Here is a 19,822-nt window from a genome sequence, read left to right as displayed (position 1 = left end):
ATTTTTGCATTGAAAAATTTGCGTACAATCCCGCAAGTATATCGGACAAAAACGCGGTCGCCATGTATGATGTTTGCCTTCGTAAAATATGGAATTTTTTGCTCAAACACTTTTTTATACGTCAATCACACGTGTGTACGCGACACAATCGCTGCGATAGATCGGTATCGGTGCAATAATACGTGCAATATTGAATGGGGTAAATACAAACGACGAAGTCGGAGAGAGCCTCCCTCGCGAGAGAGGGTGCCCCCCTTCTCTCGCGTCTCCTGTAACCTGCGCTCGTATTTCCCGTGGTTTCCCGTATGAGTATCAGCTTTTACCGGCGAATTATTGGTTTATATACGAGCCGGGTATAAAAAAAAATATACGCGACAAAGGCAGAAGTCACGGACACATAGCCGAGTATACATGCACCCTTCGTACGCTGGTACACGCGCGTATCATTTAACTTCTGTTGTCCCCATCCCAGTGACTTCCTCTGGAGTTGTCAGCGCCCGGCGGGTATCGATGGGCGAGTTTTGTCGATGGTTAATGGAAATTAATGGCTCTGGCGGGAAATGAATGAAAGGGAGAGAGAGAATGAAGCGAAAGGGGGAACCCCTTCTGGACATAGTGTGCAACGATTCTCTCTCTGCCGTTCGGATTATTATCTATTATCATTACTGCGTGAAAAAAACGACATCGCGCACAGATTAACGAAATTCGATTCGAGTCGCGCCGCTGAATGTATCTATTCGTTTTCCGCCCAAGAGATAAATGCGTCGAGAAACGCGCGCATTGATCCGTTTATCATTTCTATCGTCTGAATAAGTCTGGACCCCATCCTCCTCATTCTCGCGTCTGCGATCCCTTCAAACAATCTGACGAGTCGGATGAGATAAGCAGGAAGCGAGTTATATTCCAATCGCGCGCGATAATAATGGAACTCATTTCCGTCCGAATATATTTTTGAAATATTACTGACGCGACTCTGTAATTCGAATAATCTGTATGGACGTACGTGTAAATATGTTCGCGGTTTTTTTTTAATATTGTGTTTTCAAACGTGTCCGAGCATAAAACCGAAGGGAAATATCGGTTGCAATTACATAATGGAAATTATACGATCGATCCTACAGCCATCATTCACGAAATGCCGAGAGAAAGAGTATTACTTTTTTTTATTGAGTTTAGTTACATATCGGCAAAAGAGTAAATTGTATCCTTCGCTCGTCTAAAAGTAACTGTGTACGTATATTCGGCAGCAAAACACTCATAAAGTTTAACACTGTAAATCATCTGGAGATGGGTTCGGCGATGGGGTAGAATCACAATGTTCGAAAATAATTGATTTTCCCAAAATCAACTAACTGCGTAAAGGATCATTATTTAAACGGTTTTATTACATGTGCGCCCAATTAGCGCTCTATCCAATTTCCGCGTTCGTATATATTTGGGGGGAGAGGGGGGTAGAAGGGAGAAAAATAGCGATCCCGATGACCCATCTATGCGTTTATGATTGCGTCTGTCGGGGTATTTCGTATTTCCGATTCGACCCCGGAGTAATAGCCGAAAAACCATTCGCGTGTCCGCGCAAACTATAAATAATCGTCGGCGTCGATCTCTCCGGGCCCCCATGATTTATAGTTAATTTGACTGAATTTTCATCCAGTGGTACGCGCGTGAATATGTGCACGGGACACGGCAGCACACGCGTGTGCTAACATCGCACGGTCAGTTTTTGCACAGTGATTCCAGCTCTGCCAGTCATATCCTGATCGAATGCATTTCGCTAAGATTTATCGCCCGCGAGCTTTCACGCTATTTTCGTCAATGCGCGCGCGTATTCGTGTGTATTGAATGTGTGTGAATGTGTGTGTGTGTGTGTGTGTGCGTGTGTGGTATTCATTGAAATCTTCCCAAGAACAATCGAAACAAATTCAACACCCATCTGTATTATTTATTGGAAATTTCATTTAAAACCGAATTGGCAAAAGCGCCCCGTATTGTCTCGATAAATTTTGGATTACATGCGGATTACAATTTACTTTTATCTCACGCAAGGGAGAATTTGTTTCTCTTTTTTTTTTGTAGCGGTGACACGTTAAAGCACACGCCGAAAGAGGGGAAGAGAGAGAGAGAACGGTGGAAAATTTTATTGATCAGAAATAATATCGCCCGAATCGCCGTAATTTCATAATCGTAATTCTAATTAACAACAATTGATATCGAACAAATATTGCACGCGCCGGCGTAAATAATCCAACAGAGTTTCGCGGTCGTTTAAAATTAAAAGTTTAAAATTTAACGAAATAAATGTAATGAATCGCGGACTTTTCGCGTTGAAAATTTCAATGGGAAGAGAGAGAGAGAGAGAGAGAGAGAGAGAGAGAGAGAGAGAGAGAGAGAGAGAGAGCGCGAGCCGTTTCATTAATAATTACATAAAATATTTCGTAGTTACACTTTTCCGGAAATTATTTTTGTGCGTCGTGGTGTATACGCACCACGCAAATACTGTTGACCGAAGCTTTTTAATTAATTTATGACAGAATAGTTATGTGATACGTGCGGCGAGCGGGGGAGGGAGAAAAGGGACGGTGGCGGGATTGCTGATTTAATTAAAACGAAACACCCGCGGCGATTTTCGTAAGCGACTGTCGATAGATACACGGTCATTGCAGACTTTCGATTGTCGAACGTGTCTCTTTCGAGGGATGAAAAAAAGAAAAAAGAAAAAAGAAAAAAAAAAAAAAAAACACCGACAGAGAACATCGTCGAACTGTCATCGGCAGCCCCTTTTACGCATCTCTTGGTTTCCTCTCGTTTCTACATCCGAGCAATTACGCTTCGCGACTGACGACAGCTGATCTACGTTATATAAAAAAAAAAAAATATATATATATATATCCAACAATCGATAATCCGAGAAGTTCTCCTTGTGACAATCAAAGGCGAAAAGAAGGCTCGTTAATTTGAAATGATATATTTTTGAGAAAAATCCTCGCTAAAAGTCTTGTTTTTACGCGGGATATAATAAGTAGAAAACACTTTCAAGCGCTTTGTACATTCAACTTTTCTCTATCGATTTTCAAAGAGCTTGGTTGTTATACTTTAATAAAAATGCAAACGTTTAAAAGTTACAGGAGTAAGCTTTCCTCCTCCTTGTAGAGAAACAGGTTTAGTACAAAAAAAAAAAAAAAAAAAATAGTTTACTTTCTTCGGATTTTCACCTTTTTTGTCCCCTTACGTCTTTGTGGAATCTAGGAAAACTTGTGCCGGTTAAAAAAAAAAATATTTTACTGTTTATTCTTAACTGGCTTCTAAATTAAGTGTCTTCCGTATTAAAAATATCAGAATATCGAATTTTCGCACGGAGAATATTTTAATAGATGGATTGTTAAATAAAACTCCGTCTATTGTTGAACGTAGATTGGAGTAGAAGAATTTCTGAAAAACGAGTCTGTTTTAGAAACCAACCCCTCGTTCACCTCGATTGTTCTTCCCAGAAAGATCTTGCGGCTAATTACACGATGCGTATATATACGTCCGTCCGTCTTTCGCGAGTTTCCGGTGGAGGAATTTCCGGTTCGTGCCGACAAGTATTACAATAGCTCGTACTCTAATTTTGATTCACGAGCGTTCGCGCGAAATGACGAAAAAACGCGTGAAACGCGCAAAAATCTCAAAGGGGGCTGCTGCTGCCAGCTCGCACTTCTTAATGAGGGGAAAACATCGCGTCGCGTTGGTTTTTTCGCAAATGAATAATCAGAAGGGAGATTTTTTAATAGGAGAAAAAACGGCCGGTATATTTTTTCATATAAATTTCGCGTTTCTCATAAAAATAAGGGATTCGATCGCGAATGTATTCCGCGCGATCGATTTGGAATTTTTTACATAAAAATGATCGAGATTGTCATAAGTGAATTATACATGTAAGGCAGTCTCGTATAATGGTTTCTTGCGAATTAACCTGTTCAGAGGAATAGATAAATGACAAAAACTTTAATCGATTTAATGTCGCGGACCAACTTTTTAACAAAGTTTTAAGCTAAATCTTAGTCACCGAGGTAAATGGAAATGGGAAATTAAAAAGTTGCGCGAAGAAAAAATAAGATAGAGATAACGTGTTCGACGAGTTTCCGCTTAAGGAACAATTTGACCAAAGAAAGACAGAATGCATTCTGTAATACGCGTCACGCATCGATTATTATCGCTGCTAATTAATTTTTTTAATCTAGACAAAGCTCGTTATGTCAATTCGTCGAACACGTTCAACTTGGCTGACTAAAGCTAAGCGAAGCGAAAATCGACGGCAAAAAGGGTCAATTTCTATATTAACGTCACTTCCGATTTGCTTCAAAATTTACAAGAAGCTTCTTTTTAGTCTACAATTAAGATATATGATGTTTTCAAGCCGGGCAAACAATATGTTGTCTTTGGGAAAAATCAAGTGGCGTTTTTTCCTAACGTCAACATATCGTTCGTCCGGCTTAAAAACATCGTATATCTTTGTAGACCAAAAAGAAGCTTTCTGTAAATTTTGAAACAAATCGAAGGTGATGACGTAAATATAGAAATTTATCAAAATTTCGAATAACATGTTTTAAATACGTTCAATATTGATACTATGTCAATTTACGATCTCTATATAAGAAATAATAATTAATAATATTTACATGAAAACTATCGCGACAATCCGCAGTTATTTCGTACGGAACGTAAAAACTAGCATTTATTTTATTCGACCATCCTCTTTAATATATAGATTGAAAATCTAACTGTTGTAAGAAACACGAATAAGTCTCGAACGCATCGCTCTCTGTCCTTTCTAGGAATACGTGTTTATCTTATTTTTGTAGAAATTTCCCGTGCTCGAGCCTCGAGCCTCGATGTAATATGACACGCCGTCGCATTTTCCAACATCGTACGATTTAGCGATTCTCGCGTCGAGACTCTTGCCCCTTCCCTTACCGCGCTCGAGATTCACCGGCATTTATTTTTCCAAATAGCGTCTCATTTTTTTAGTACTAGTCTCGACTGCAGCGAAGGTTACGTCAAACTTTTCCGCAGTTCCCGCTCGTGTGTCGCGTTATTCGAGTATCTAAAGAACATTATAATACGCCATTGTATGTGCGTTAACAAGTGATAAAGATTATTATACGATATTGGCGTTCTATCTTCGATATATACCCACGTATGTATGTGTGAAAGTGTGTGGGCGTGTTAATATTCAATGTACATATGCTTTGTTTCGTGTTTAATAGACACTAATGGTGATGATTAATATAGAAATATACCTTTCGAGTGTATAAAAGCATTTACGATTCCAAAAATAACTTAGCTTTTCCCAGGGATCAAACATAAGTCGTAATAAAAACAACATATCTGATCTAAATTTCCTGTGGAATAAAATGCCACCTCCGCTAATTGCTTCTTAGATAATATTTCATTCGAGACCATGACGCAAAACTTTGAAGATGAGTTTAATAAAAGCGATATTTAGGATACTTACTACACGGAATGCAGTAACGTAAGAATATTAAGAATAATACTGAGGTCTTAAATACTTTCCTATTTTGTTTGTTTTTCGTAATTTGCAACAACATAAAAAACTTATAAGTAATTTATTCATTTGTTGCACACAGTATATCAATATCTGCAGAATAAGAATTAGTGTTTTATTACTGCTATGTAAGAATGTTAAAAATTTTATGTAAAAAAGAGTAAGTCCACTGCATTATAGTAAATTCCTTCGCTTCTATTTGTTTTTCCTTTCGGAATATATATAATAAGTATATATGAAGAAGAATATTTGTAGGAGTTTTGTCACAAAGAGACAAAATGTTTGTGTTTCGTAATAGATGGATTTCGAGATTACACATATTGAGCTACTTCTATAATTGTTTAATTGCTTAAACGCTTTTTCTGTCCGCATAATTAAAAAATTAATGCGCAAGTATAATATAATGCGAACTAGTTCTACAATGCGAAATAACTCACAATCAGTTTTATATGCAAGTTAAATTTTCAATTAAGAATATCATGTTTCAATTTTATTTTTTATTTATCTTGTTTCTAAAATCAACTTTTTGTTAATTTGTAATTGCGCGCGATCAAGCTATCAATAACAATTCTATATTGACATAAAAATTTATCGAATAAACATTATAAATTATAAAACATTCGTAATATAAATTTATCGTAAAAGTATGAATTAAAATAATGAATTGTGTTTTCAACAATTTCATTTAGTGACGAAAAATCGACTTACTCTTTCTTCGCTACTCCAAGATTGAGCAATTATTTTAATAAATTTGATATTATAAAAAAGAGCAACACTCTGGACAGTTTAGTAAAAGATTTAGCCGGATTTAGCTTATCAACCATAAAGAAATACTGATATATATTCGAGATAAAATCGGTAACAAAATAAAAAAAGTAAAAATAGCAGTTAAGTGTTACTCAAAACAAATAAGATGCATACATTATTTTATCATATAATTTCTTAAATCTCCTTTTATATAAAGTTAACATATGATTTCTTAATTCTTTTCGAAATTGCGCTTTACTTAATTTCTGATTAATTAATCTGCATATACAGATAATGTTATATGTATACATGCAATACACTCACCGATACGATGCGCAGTAGCTCTATAGTACAAATCGTTGATCCCGTTGATCTATAACAGATAAAAAAACACAAATTATTTGTATACAAAATAGTTTTCAAAATAATTAATATTTGAAAAAGTCAATAATGCGCAATTAAACTTCTATTCGTACCGTAAAATATATTTAATAAAATTACGTCAAAAATTATTCAACTTTTTAATTATTTCTTAGATCTAAAATATACAATATAATCAAATTTAATTTTTAAAGAGTAAGTTAAATAATTATAAATTGTATAAACAATATTAAAATTATACTTATTATATATTATATAAAATAAATTTTTTCATTATAAATTAGCCATATTAATTTTTCTCAAACTTTTTTTTAAATTTTATTCCAAATTCTTAATATTAACTTATTTTAAACTTCATTTTAATAAAAATTTAAACAATAAATTTAAATAAATTATATATGTATAATTATTAAATTATATATAAATTATATATGTAATTATAATATTTATTTATATATTATATAAATTTGTTTTAATTATAATCTGCTTACCGCATGATTGCTCCGTCGTTGCCCGATGCCTCCCCGGGCCGCCTCTTTTTTTCCCGGCATTCCCGAAATTCACGTATATGCGATTCGTATAGCACTATTCGATGATCGACGAATGCGTAAATAACACTTCATAATATATAATATATAATTGCGATACATAATCATGGGCGACAATTGCTATGCGATAATTAGCGAAAGTGTAAGAGATTCACATATTAATAATAATCAAGATGTGAAAAGAGATAAAAGAGACATGAACTTAACTGCGTTCACTACGTCGCGAGGTGCTCAACCTGAAAATTGCGACCCAATATACAATATACATATAAGTGAAGAAGTCCGAAATTCAACTACTTGTGACGACCGTGAACGTGCGAGCTCGCGTTTATCCCCTCCATCGCGGCGAGTCGATGTTTTTTGTTTTTGCAGTAAGGCGCACGTGCGCTTGAGGTAAGGAATGTATCATATTACATATTCTTGCGTCGAGCTACTTTCACGAATATTTCGAGTCTAAAACTTCTTACTTTTTCCGCGTTTTATATATCTTTTCAAACACGTGGATATGTCGTGAACACAATAAATTGAATATTACGCATAACGTTTTTCCCTTCTAATGTGTAATAATAATTAATAATTACTATCAATCGATACATAATTAATTGCATATTCATGAGAATAAAAACGTCACTGTCCGAACTTCTGTCAACCGTGATTCACGTACAGATTAAACATTCATAAACTCTATCTCTCACGAAATACTTATTTTCGACATCGCGATGATTGTCTAATATTTTCCCCAACACTCTCGAAATCTATCGAAGCGTTATAGGTTATTCAACGGCTAGCGAAGACGCGCGCGACTGTATTAAAGGAGCACACAAAAAAGCCACTTGTTAAAGCATTCGTCGCGAAATCTCGACGCGTCTGTCAACCGCGATACACGCATCGATTAAATATGGATCACTATCACTCGCGGGGGAGGCTCAATCGTAATCGCGACGATCGTTCGACGTTTCGCCCGACATTTTGGAAGTAACACTGTGACGTTGCAAGGGGGGTTACATGTCGATCGGCACGGCTCGCAAAATCTCGACCACGGCGACGCGATGTATATCACGCACGAATTAAACACTCGTCACTATCACTCGCGAAATACTTATTTTCAACATCAATCGCGACGATTGTCTAGTATCTTCCCCGGCATTCCCGAAATTCTTCCAAGCGTCATGGGCATCATGCGGGTATCCGACGACTACGCGAGTGAAGACGCGAGTGAAGACGCGAGTGAAGACGCGAGTGAAGACGCGAGTGAAGACGCGACCGAAGACGCGAGTGAAGACACGAGCGAAGATACGCACGACTGCATTAAAGGAGCGCACTCCAGCCACTTGTTAAAGCGTTCGTCGCGAAATCTCGACGCGTCTGTCAACCGCGATACACGCATCGATTAAATATGGATCACTATTACTCGCGGGGGAGGCTCAATCGTAATCGCGACGATCGTTCGACGTTTCGCCCGACATTTTGGAAGTAACACTGTGACGTTGCAGTGACGTTGCAAGGGGGGTTACATGTCGATCGGCACGGCTCGCAAAATCTCGACCACGGCGACGCGATGTATATCACGCACGAATTAAACACTCGTCACTATCACTCGCGAAATACTTATTTTCAACATCAATCGCGACGATTGTCTAGTATCTTCCCCGGCATTCCCGAAATTCTTCCAAGCGTCATGGGCATCATGCGGGTATCCGACGACTACGCGAGTGAAGACGCGAGTGAAGACGCGAGTGAAGACGCGAGTGAAGACGCGACCGAAGACGCGAGTGAAGACGCGAGCGAAGACGCGAGTGAAGACGCGAGTGAAGACGCGAGCGAAGACACGCGCGACTGCATTAAAGGAGCGCACCCCAGTCACTTGTTAAAGCGTTCGTCGCGAAATCTCGACGCGTCTGTCAACCGCGATACACGCATCGATTAAATATGGATCACTATCACTCGCGGGGGAGGCTCAATCGTAATCGCGACGATCGTTCGACGTTTCGCCCGACATTTCCGAAGTAACCCTGTGACGTTGCAGTGACGTTGCAAGGGGGGTTACATGTCGATCGGCACGGCTTTTATCGCAAAATCTCGACCACGGCGACGCGTCGAGATATATCGATGCGCGACTTGGTCCATCCGTATAAATATTAATTCTATTAAAATCAAAATTCTCACTATTACAACATAATTTAAATACGCGAAATTTTATTTAATAACACACTGTCAACTCGATTATATTCATGACAATTAACGTCTCTTGATTTATTCGTGACAATTAACATTGTGCGATTGAAAAAGGCGCGAAAAGTGGCGGCAAGAAAAGGAGAGAAAGTCTACGGGGTTCACGCGTCCATTTCAAGGGCGCTAACTGTTGCTCACAAGTTTGCCAAACTTCCTACGAGTCACACGACGCGTGCATCGATCGTGACTTCAATATTAGAATTCTTCGTCGATCAAAAGGTAATTGCTAATTAATATCGCGTGTTTCCATGTGCTTGTACGTACGCACGATTAGATTTCTATATAGATAAGTGAAATATCTCGCGCGTTCGATAGATTTCGTCCAACAACGCGGTTATGTTTGTGCGACGTGAATTGGTCTCGAGAATCATCCGTTAAGTCTGTGTTTTTCCGATAATACTTCACGATATGTGTGTTCCTTTTAATAAGAAAAGTCTTTTTATATTGCGTATTCTCGCGTCGGGTTAATTTCAGGAACGTTTTCTTCTCTCAGGCCCCGAAAATGCATATTTGCATAACTTCTCTCTCTCTCTCTCTCTCTCTCTCTCTCTCTCTCTCTCTCTCTCTCTCTCTCTCTCTCTCTCTCTCTCTCTCTCTCTCTCTCTCTCTCTCTCTCTCTCTCTCTCTCTCTCTCTCTCTCTCTCTCTCTCTCTCTTTTCTCTCTCTCTCTCTCTTTTTTCTCTCTTTTCTCTTCTCTTTCTCGTAATATAATATTAATTAATAATTATTCATTGATCGACGAAACGTAATTAGTCGCAAAATATTAAATATATCGAAAGTGAAAAAATGTCGACGGTTTTTTTCGCGACGATCACGAAATTATCGACGCGTTTTCCGCGTATTTTCCGCGTCGAGAGTGAATACATACGTGTCTGTAAAGACGTTACGAAAGTGTAATATTTAAATCGCATATCGTATAAATATTTCTGCGCGAGTGTTTATCTGCGATTTATCCGATTGTGTGTGAATAAATCTTCTTCCTGGAACTTTGCAACGAAAAAGAGGCGGCCCGGGGAGGCATCAGGCAACTGCGGAGCAACCATGCGGTAAGCAAATTTTAATTAAAACAAACTTATATAATATTATATAAATATATAAATAAATATATAATTACATATATAATTTATATAAATTTATTGTTTAAATTTTTATTAAAATAAAATTCAAAATAAGTTAATATTAAGAATTTGAAATAAAATTTAAAAAAAATTTGAGAAAAAAAATTAATATGGATATTTAAGGTAATTTACATAAAAATAAAAAAAATTATTACATTAAACTTTATTATAATTAGCTATAATTTATTTTATATACATATAATATGTATAATTTTAATATTGTTTATACAATTTATAATTATTTAACTTACTTTTTAAAAATTAAATTTTATTATATTGTATATAAATTTAGATCTAAGAAATAATTAAAAAGTTGAATAATTTTTGACGTAATTTTATTAAATATATTTTACGGTACGAATAAAAGTTTAATTGCGCATTATTGACTTTTTCAAATATTAATTATTTTGAAAACTATTTTGTATACAAATAATTTGTTTTTTTATCTGTTATAGATCAACGGGATCAACGATTTGTACTATAGAGCTACTGCGCATCGTATCGGTGAGTGTATTGCATGTATACATATAACATTATCTGTATATGCAGATTAATTAATCAGAAATTAAGTAAAGCGCAATTTCGAAAAGAATTAAGAAATCATATGTTTATATTAAAAAAGATTTAAGAAATTATATGATAAAATGATGTATGCATCTTTGTTTTGAGTAACACTTAACTGCTATTTTTATTTTTTTTATTTTGTTACCGATTTTATCTCGAATATATATCAGTATTTCTTTATGGTTGATAAGCTAAATCCGGCTAAATCTTTTACTAAACTGTCCAGAGTGTTGCTCTTTTTTATAATATCAAATTTATTAAAATAATTGCTCAATCTTGGAGTAGCGAAGAAAGAGTAAGTCGATTTTTCGTCACTAAATGAAATTGTTGAAAACACAATTCATTATTTTAATTCATACTTTTACGATAAATTTATATTACGAATGTTTTATAATTTATAATGTTTATTCGATAAATTTTTATGTCAATATAGAATTGTTATTGATAGCTTGATCGCGCGCAATTACAAATTAACAAAAAGTTGATTTTAGAAACAAGATAAATAAAAAATAAAATTGAAACATGATATTCTTAATTGAAAATTTAACTTGCATATAAAACTGATTGTGAGTTATTTCGCATTGTAGAACTAGTTCGCATTATATTATACTTGCGCAATTAGTAGCAAATTAATTTTTTAATTATGCGGACAGAAAAAGCGTTTAAGCAATTAAACAATTATAGAAGTAGCTCAATATGTGCAATCTCGAAATCCATCTATTACAAAACACAAACATTTTGTCTCTTTGTGACAAAAATCGTATAAATATTCTTCTTCATATACTTATTATATACATATGTATATATTATATATCGAAATTATATATTCCGAAAAGAAAAACAAATGGAAACGAAGGAATTTACTATAATGCAGTAGACTTATAGCGCCGTATACATTGATGTTTGCAGGAAATTTTATTCCTTTTTTAGATAAAATTTTAAACATTCTTATAATACAAAGCGGTAATAAAACACTAATTCTTATTCTGCAGATATTGATATACTGTGGAACAAATGAATAAATTACTTAGCAGTTTTTTATGTTGTTGCAAATTACGAAAAACAAACGAAATAGCAAAGCATTTGAGATCTCAGTATTGTTATATTCTTAATATTCTTACGTTACTGCATTCCGTGTAGTAAGCATCCTAAATATCGCTTTTATCAAGCTCATCTTCAAGGTTTTACATTTTACATCATGGTCTCGAACGAAATATTATCCTAAGAAGCAATTAGCGGAGGCGGGATTTTATTCCACAGGAAATTTAGATCAGATATGTTGTTTTTATTGCGACTTATATTTGATAGATTTGAATGACAGCGATAATCCCTGGGAAAAGCATTATTTTTGGAATCGTAAATGCTTTTATACTCGAAAGGTAAATTTCTATATTAACGTTTATCACCTCCGATTTGCTTCAAAAATTTACAGGAAGCTTCTTTTTGATCTACGAAGATATATGATGTTTTGAAGCCGGGCAAACGATATGTTGTCTTTAGGAAAAAACGCCACTTGACGATTTTATCATATATCTTAATTATCATATATCTTAATTGTAAACTAAAAAGATTCATGTAAATTTTGAAGCAAATCGGAAGTGTGATGACGTTAATATAGAAATTTATTGCAAGAACTCCTAAGAAAAGAGAGAAAGAAAGAGATATAAGAGAGATCTCGCAGATGGAACGAATAATTGACACGAATAAGATCGTGAAAAAGAAGAAGAGTCTTTACAACATTTATTATTCATGATCTTTCCGGCCCGTCGATCTGCGAATATATATATATATATATATATATATATATATATATATATATATATGAAGGGAAATTCTGGGAATATTATATTGGATATCGGCTATAGTCTCTGGATTATCGGGAATATCCGTAGAATGTCCTCGTGGCTCTCTCTCTTTCTCTCGGTATTTGCACAAAATGGACATATATAAAGCGTGTAATATATTGTTGGGCAAACAGTGAGAGATTCCGTCCGCTCGTTTCGATGCGTTTCAATCGCGTTTCGCCATTTATCCGAAGATGTGAGCACCGCGATGTATATAGGATAACCTTTTACCGTACTGAAAAAAAATCTCGATATTACTTATCACATATATATCTATCTCGCCTGCATTATCGAGAGAAAGAGAGGGATCTTTTTTTTTTCGCGAAAAAAACACGAGCGCGATACGATCGACAAACGCCGGGCCATAAAATGATTATACTACTATTATTTTACGCGACAGTTGGTGCATTTATGCTCTTTGCCCAAGAGCTTAAAACATAAAATCTCGCTACGTTATTATAGTACGATATTTCGTGGCGTGGCAGACCGGAAGGGAAGGGGGGAGGGGGTTAAAAATCTGAAATCGTATATATCGCGCGCCAAAATATAATCACGATATTATATCCCCTGAAACGTATGACCGGCCGTTTGCTGATTTATACTACTTTCGCGCGAGCTCTACTTCGGCGCGATTCGGGAACTCTACTTCGTTTAATACTACAATAAAGAATACGGAAGTACTTATGCCTCCCGCGGTAGAGTAATAAATTTCTTAACGCCGAATTCCCCCTTCCCTGGGAGAGAGATCCGGTTCACGATGGATGAGTACATTCTCGAAATGAACAGGCGCTAGCAAAAGATCGACTTCGCGAAAGATATCAGCTGATCGAGCTGAAAATAATATCCAAGGAATTCTCCCTCCTTTATTTTTTCGTTTATTTCCGTTGGTGAATTTAGTCGACGAGACTGTACCGTGAAAGGGTCAAACTTGTATTAATATTATCCGAGGATATATGTGTGCCTTATCAAACAACGCTCTCTCTCTCCGAACACGAGGCAACCGTTCCGGAAGCTGCCGGTTGCTGTCACCCAACTCTCTGATCTCGTCCAACTTTCTGTACTTCCCTTCCATTCTCTCATCCTCAATTTCCTCACCCCTATAGGCACACACACACATATATGCACGACGTACACGCTTTCCAACCCCGGCTTTCCGGCTCGCTCGCCTACGTCGGTTTTGGCGATCGTCCAGGAAGTCATCGTTCGAGTCGCCATCGCGCGGGCAAGAGGCATGATTTACCACTCGCCCTTCGTCATCCCGCGGGTGCATCTTGCCCTTCGCCCTCGCCCGTCGATTCATCACTTTAACGATCTTAACGGGCCCCCGCGTTCACCGCGAATCGGCCCGCTAATGCACTCTGCCACGTCACTCGTGCGTAACGCGCATCAAACGTGTAGATTTCTCGCGATCTTTGAGAAATATATTATCAAGCGAGGACGAGAGATTCGACGCGACGCTAATAACGCCCACGAATATTGTATAATGTCATTTTCGCGATGCAAAATTTAACCCCGCGAGCTTCGTCGTAAAATGATACACAATTGAATTTTCACCAATTGTGCAAATTTATTAAGTCGCGAAATATTTATACACACGCTATACGGTAATGAGTCCGACATTCCCTGGCGCGTATTATTTTTAATGGACATTTAATGGAAGTAATAACGCTTTCACGATATTCTGATTTTTGATAAATAATGATACATAGGCCGTTGCATACGGCGAAATAATAAAAAAAAATTTTTGTCTACGAACCGTTGCTCCTACAGCAAACGCGTGCAACTGTGAAAAAGAGATTTCGCGTGAAAAATCGAAATCTGTGAAAGAGCAGCGGAAGCCACCGCGTGGGTTAGTCAACCATATTGACGTGTCAGAGTAGACAACCCGACTGTGAAACTTTTTTCGGTGGATTAATTTTTCCATTCCAGAACGATGGACAACAAATAAAGGTGCCAGGGGCTACCTCCAGGTTTTAACTTTATTTTAAAAAATTTTTATTTCAAGTTAAATATATTTTTTTCGTAGAGGCTGGGTTGATGCGTGCCAGAGACATTTCTTTGTTCCATTTTTCGACTCTCCGATCGCGCTATTATTCGATGCAAATGACGTGCGCATATATACATATATATATATATATATATATATATATATATATATCGCGTCAGAAAATAGTGACGCGTATCCCCTTCTCTTCCTCTCCACCCCTTTCCGCCACGAAGTAGAAGTAGAAGACGATTAAGGGCTTCGGCGGAAATTGACATGGCTCCCTACGTGTGCGGGACGGTGAATTTCTATCCTTTCGGTGGCCGGAAGCCAGACTTGCACTTCTGGTGATTCGTTATGGACGAACTTGGAGTTTTGCGGCGGCGAACGGTCAGTAATGTCGGTCAGACGTAGAACTCTTTCGCTCTGCTTCCTTCACACGCTAAATTACTGGCTCTGAGACATTTGATAAAAATATTTTACGGTTCCAACTGCGAGCTGACTTCTCCTTTGGCGCTCAACTTTTCAAACTTCCTCTCTCACCCCCCTTCTCCTCCTCTCACTCTCTTTATCCGCTCATTCTGCTTGTAGTAATTTAATTTTTATATTTTTTACTCGGGAGACGGAAAGGGTAAAAGTATCAGATGAAAATTTTAGATGTCGAGATATAATTTTAATCCTTTTTTTCCAAGTAAAAATTTGTAACATGTTTGCATAATTTCCGTCTACACTACTGATGATAAAATCATAGATTGTAAAGCTATTTCGAAAGATCTGATTTAAGATTACTATAAGGAACACTTTTTATATATATTTTTTCCTTTATTACGTTTTTTAATCATATCTTTGACTACCTTTAATTTTTAGTTGATGATAAAATCATAGATTGTAAAGCCAAAGAAAGATCTGATTTAAGATTACTATAAGAAACACTTTTTATACATCCTTTTCCTTTATTATGTTTTTTAATCATATCTTTGACTAATACCTTTAATTTATAATTTTTTCTCTTTGGTTTTCTTTTTTTTTTATTTCTGAGAGCTCGTACGTGTCGCGCTCGTATTTACTCGGTCACTGATCTGGTCCGACACCACGTCCGGGTATTGTTTCCCATTCGATTACATTACAAGCGGTTACCTCACGGTTTTATGGTCGGAGCGAACGTTACTCCGCTTGCTTGCTCGCTCTCGCTCTGCTCGATAAATGCGCTTACGCGTCAAAACTTTCAAGATGGATGGCCGAGTTGCGGATTCATATTTAATACGATCCGGCTTGTGCAACCTACGTCGGAAACAGTTCCATCACACAGACCGTGATTCTCCAAAATGCGGGCGGGATATTATCCGGGAAAGCTTTTTCTCTCTTTTACAGTCTGTCTGACGTAGCAGGTACATTTCTCAAGTAATATGTGAAACGCGCGAAAAAGACGGAGCAAAGTAATCAAGCGAAGTAACACAATCGAATGAATGTAACAATGGGATTAACGATACATTTGTAAAATTATTACCGAGTAGCAAGTGTTTATTCTTTTGACGAGTCTTGGAAAATAATTATCGTTATGAAAATAACGCAGTTGTTGCAACACGTCGCACTTCTGTCTATTGTCTTGTTTATCAAAAGTCAGTCACACTTTGCTCGATTCTCTACATCTTTAATTTGTCATTAAACATTTAGAGCAAAAGATGGAAAAGTATTTTGTGATTCTCGCATTTGTAAAATTATTACAAAAACTGAGTGTTTGTCCGTTTGATGATCCTTTTGGTAAATAATTATCGCAATTATTGCAAACGTCACTATCTTGTTTATCGAAAGTCAGTTATACTTTGCTCAATTTTCTAAATTTTTAATTCGTCATTAAATATTTAGCGCGACGGATGGAAAAGTCATATTTAACGACTCCTGCTTTTTGCAAGGACGATATCTTTCTTAGCGCGCATCTCGCAGTTATAATTATAGATACATCTCGCGAGCGAAAACTTAATGAACGAAAACTTAACGATCGTTGGAAGTTATACGGCGCGCGGATACTTTTTAGAGATTTCGAAAACATATATCACGTTTCTGCTGGAGAGAAAGATTTTTTTATACAATTGTTTTTTTTATTTTTGGTTTTTTTTTTCAACTGAGAAATATTCTTTTCTCTCCGCTGCTGGCTCTCTTCGTCCATCCATCCATCGCGCCGCTCGAGGTATCGCTGACTGGTTAATGAGACTTTTGTGTAATTAACGAGAATGGAGAGTAGAGAGGAGAAATTATACGTGCGCAAATACAACCTGCGTGGGTTAGTAAAATAATGCATAGAAAGTATACGAAGCAGCACTTTGTATACGTGTCTATCTGTAAGGGAAATTGGAATAAAATCAAGATTTTATCGAAGAATCTATCGAGGGAGATCGCTTGAAATCTCCAAGTCCTCGCACTCGTTTGCATTGCGGAAAACCCAAAGTTTATCCGACACACGATCGGGAAATGACAATTTCCCATCGCGCGCTTTTAATATATGTATGTATATACCTATATATGTATATATACGTATATCGGCGTACATTTATAGGCCGAAACGCACGCGTACGACGATTATTGCATGCAAATCTAATTAAGGTACAACATTAATTCAGCGCCTAATGGCAGTAATGAGATTTCATGCACAAAGCGCATGAAACTAATTAAAATGGAATATTGGCTGAACGTGCGACCGTACGCGCAATGAAAATACGTCCCGTATTAGGTGTGCACGACAATTTTCCGCGCACTATTTCCCTTAAAACATTCGGGGTAAGAGCCGGTGAGATAAAGAAGAGATGGACAATTTGACATATGTATGTCTGTTTGAGTCACCCGATATGTACCTGGCGAGACGTGACCGGACGAGAAACGCGAAGGTTAGGAGCTCTCTCGACCAGTGTTTGGACTGACAGTGAAGCGAGCGCGAAATATGTCAGACGCGAGACGTGAGAAACCGAAAGGTTGCCGGATTCGCATTCTCAAGTAAAAGGCGCCGCCAGCCACCCCTTCCTCCCTCCCCCGTTTTACTTCACCGAAGGAAAAGACTCTCTCAGTCAGTCGACGATATTCGGCCGACCTGTTATTTATTTATTTATCGTCACTCGGAGGGGAATAAAAATGTTTCGTATTAGGATTCGTGGAATAATACATTTGCGTGCAAGAGATTGTGACATATACATAGAGGATTCCGCGATATTGCAACATTAGGCTCGCTGTGTAGGCTTACCGCGTGGAACGAGATAGCGAATCCGCGATAAATAATTGCGTCAATTCGTGTCAGCGTGTAATAATTAAGACCTATGCTAATATCTGGCATGTTACGTCATCATTTTGAAACAGTCGGATTAGATTACTGACAATGAGAAGGTACAATCGATTTATATACATATATATACAATATATGTGATGACAGGCATTATACAGAGTGTCCCCGAACTCGCGGATCAACTCTTGTGGGTAGATTGCTGGGATCATTTGGAGACGATTTTTCCTCAGCGAAAATGTCGAGGCACCAATAATTTTCGAGTTATAAGCGATTGAAAATAAAGGGTTTTTCACAAACTAAGCCTTGTGGAAATAAAATATTAACAAAATCACATTCTTCAGTTAATTTCAGATAGAGTTTACTTTAATAAAATTTTAATATAAGGCTTAGTTACAAAGATACATGATGACAAAAATTGGGAACATGCAAAAAATGATGACCTCCCTCGACATTTTCGCTGAGGAAAAATTGTCTCCAAATGATCCCAGGAATCTACCCACGAGAGTTGATCCGAGGACTCGGGGACACCCTGTATATGTATGTATATATAATCACATCTTTCGATTTGAATAGTTGCTGAAACAAGTATAATTTTGAGGTCATTTATGACCTAGATAGATGAAAAAAGTATTAATTACAGGGACACGTTCCAACGATTATTATTAATGAATTATCAATAGATATGGATGGAACATACATTCTCTTTTATTCCAATTTGCACGAACAAGCTACTTTTTTCACTTTAATTTCAATAGAAATCATTACTCGTGACATAAATATAGTATTATTACAGCTCGATTGCAAAATTTCATCTGACACTTTTAAAAATCTTTTCTTGTTTTTTAGAGTTTAGAGATTATTAAAAATATATCTCTTATTAGCACGACTAAAATTATCTTTGGTAATACTGTTCCTTATCTTTTATAATATATGAGTATATTATATACATATATATGTTATTTATTACTATCCAGTTCAATTTATTCATATAAGTAGGTTAATAAACATATAATGAATATGTCAAAAATACCTTCGATCTTTAGTAAGTCTGAATTTTGTAGAATTTATTTTGTAGAATGATTTATCAATACGAATTTAGATTTTATTGAAATTTTTTATCTCTCTCTTCTCTCTTCTATATCCTTTCTTATTAAAGCTTTCGCGTGTATTTATATCGCAGAGATGATATAAATAGGAAATTGTTGGAAAAAAATTTATAAGATATATTTATCTTTACGAAATTATGCAACGATATAAAATACAACAATACACTTTCGATTTCGCTAGTTATAAAAAAAATGGTAAAGAGTCGCGCCACGAGATCTTGACGAGATCGATTGAAACGGCGCGAGATAGACATGCATATACAGGCTACACTTTTATTATCCTATATGAAATCCCTTGTCTACCCTCGACCTGCTTGTCGGTTTTTATAACCTTCTTGATGTCCTTATATGGGTTATGAATCCAATATCCAGAGAAGAGCAATTCCTCGACATACCTTTCCTCCATCTCGTCCGTTTACATATATTGACACATGTAAGCGTGCTCGTAAATAATACAGTACTCTGCGTTGATACCACTGCTT

At 36.6% G+C, this 19,822-nt stretch overlaps 1 protein-coding gene across 3 annotated transcripts in view; it reads right to left on the bottom strand.

The window, feature by feature from the left end:
• The window catches only part of Gudu (Armadillo repeat-containing protein gudu), a 50,979-nt gene extending 41,938 nt beyond the window's left edge, over positions 1-9,041 (bottom strand). For all 3 annotated transcript variants that reach the window (XM_083035077.1, XM_083035074.1, XM_083035076.1), the window contains exons 1-2: positions 7,165-9,041; positions 6,617-6,665 (exon numbers count right to left, since the gene is read on the bottom strand). Coding sequence is in view for 2 of the 3 variants with exons in the window: in XM_083035074.1 (XP_082891200.1) it covers positions 6,617-6,665; positions 7,165-7,169 (54 nt within the window). In the remaining variant the exon portion in view is untranslated. The remainder of the gene's footprint in view (positions 1-6,616; positions 6,666-7,164) is intronic.
• Positions 9,042-19,822: the final 10,781 nt, after the last annotated feature.

This window comes from Prenolepis imparis, unplaced genomic scaffold (assembly GCF_030444845.1).
Source record: "Prenolepis imparis isolate NDT839.2.m4 unplaced genomic scaffold, iyPreImpa1.0 SCAF_3, whole genome shotgun sequence".
NCBI lineage: Eukaryota > Metazoa > Arthropoda > Insecta > Hymenoptera > Formicidae > Prenolepis > Prenolepis imparis.
This window is presented reverse-complemented; position numbering and strand designations above follow the sequence as displayed.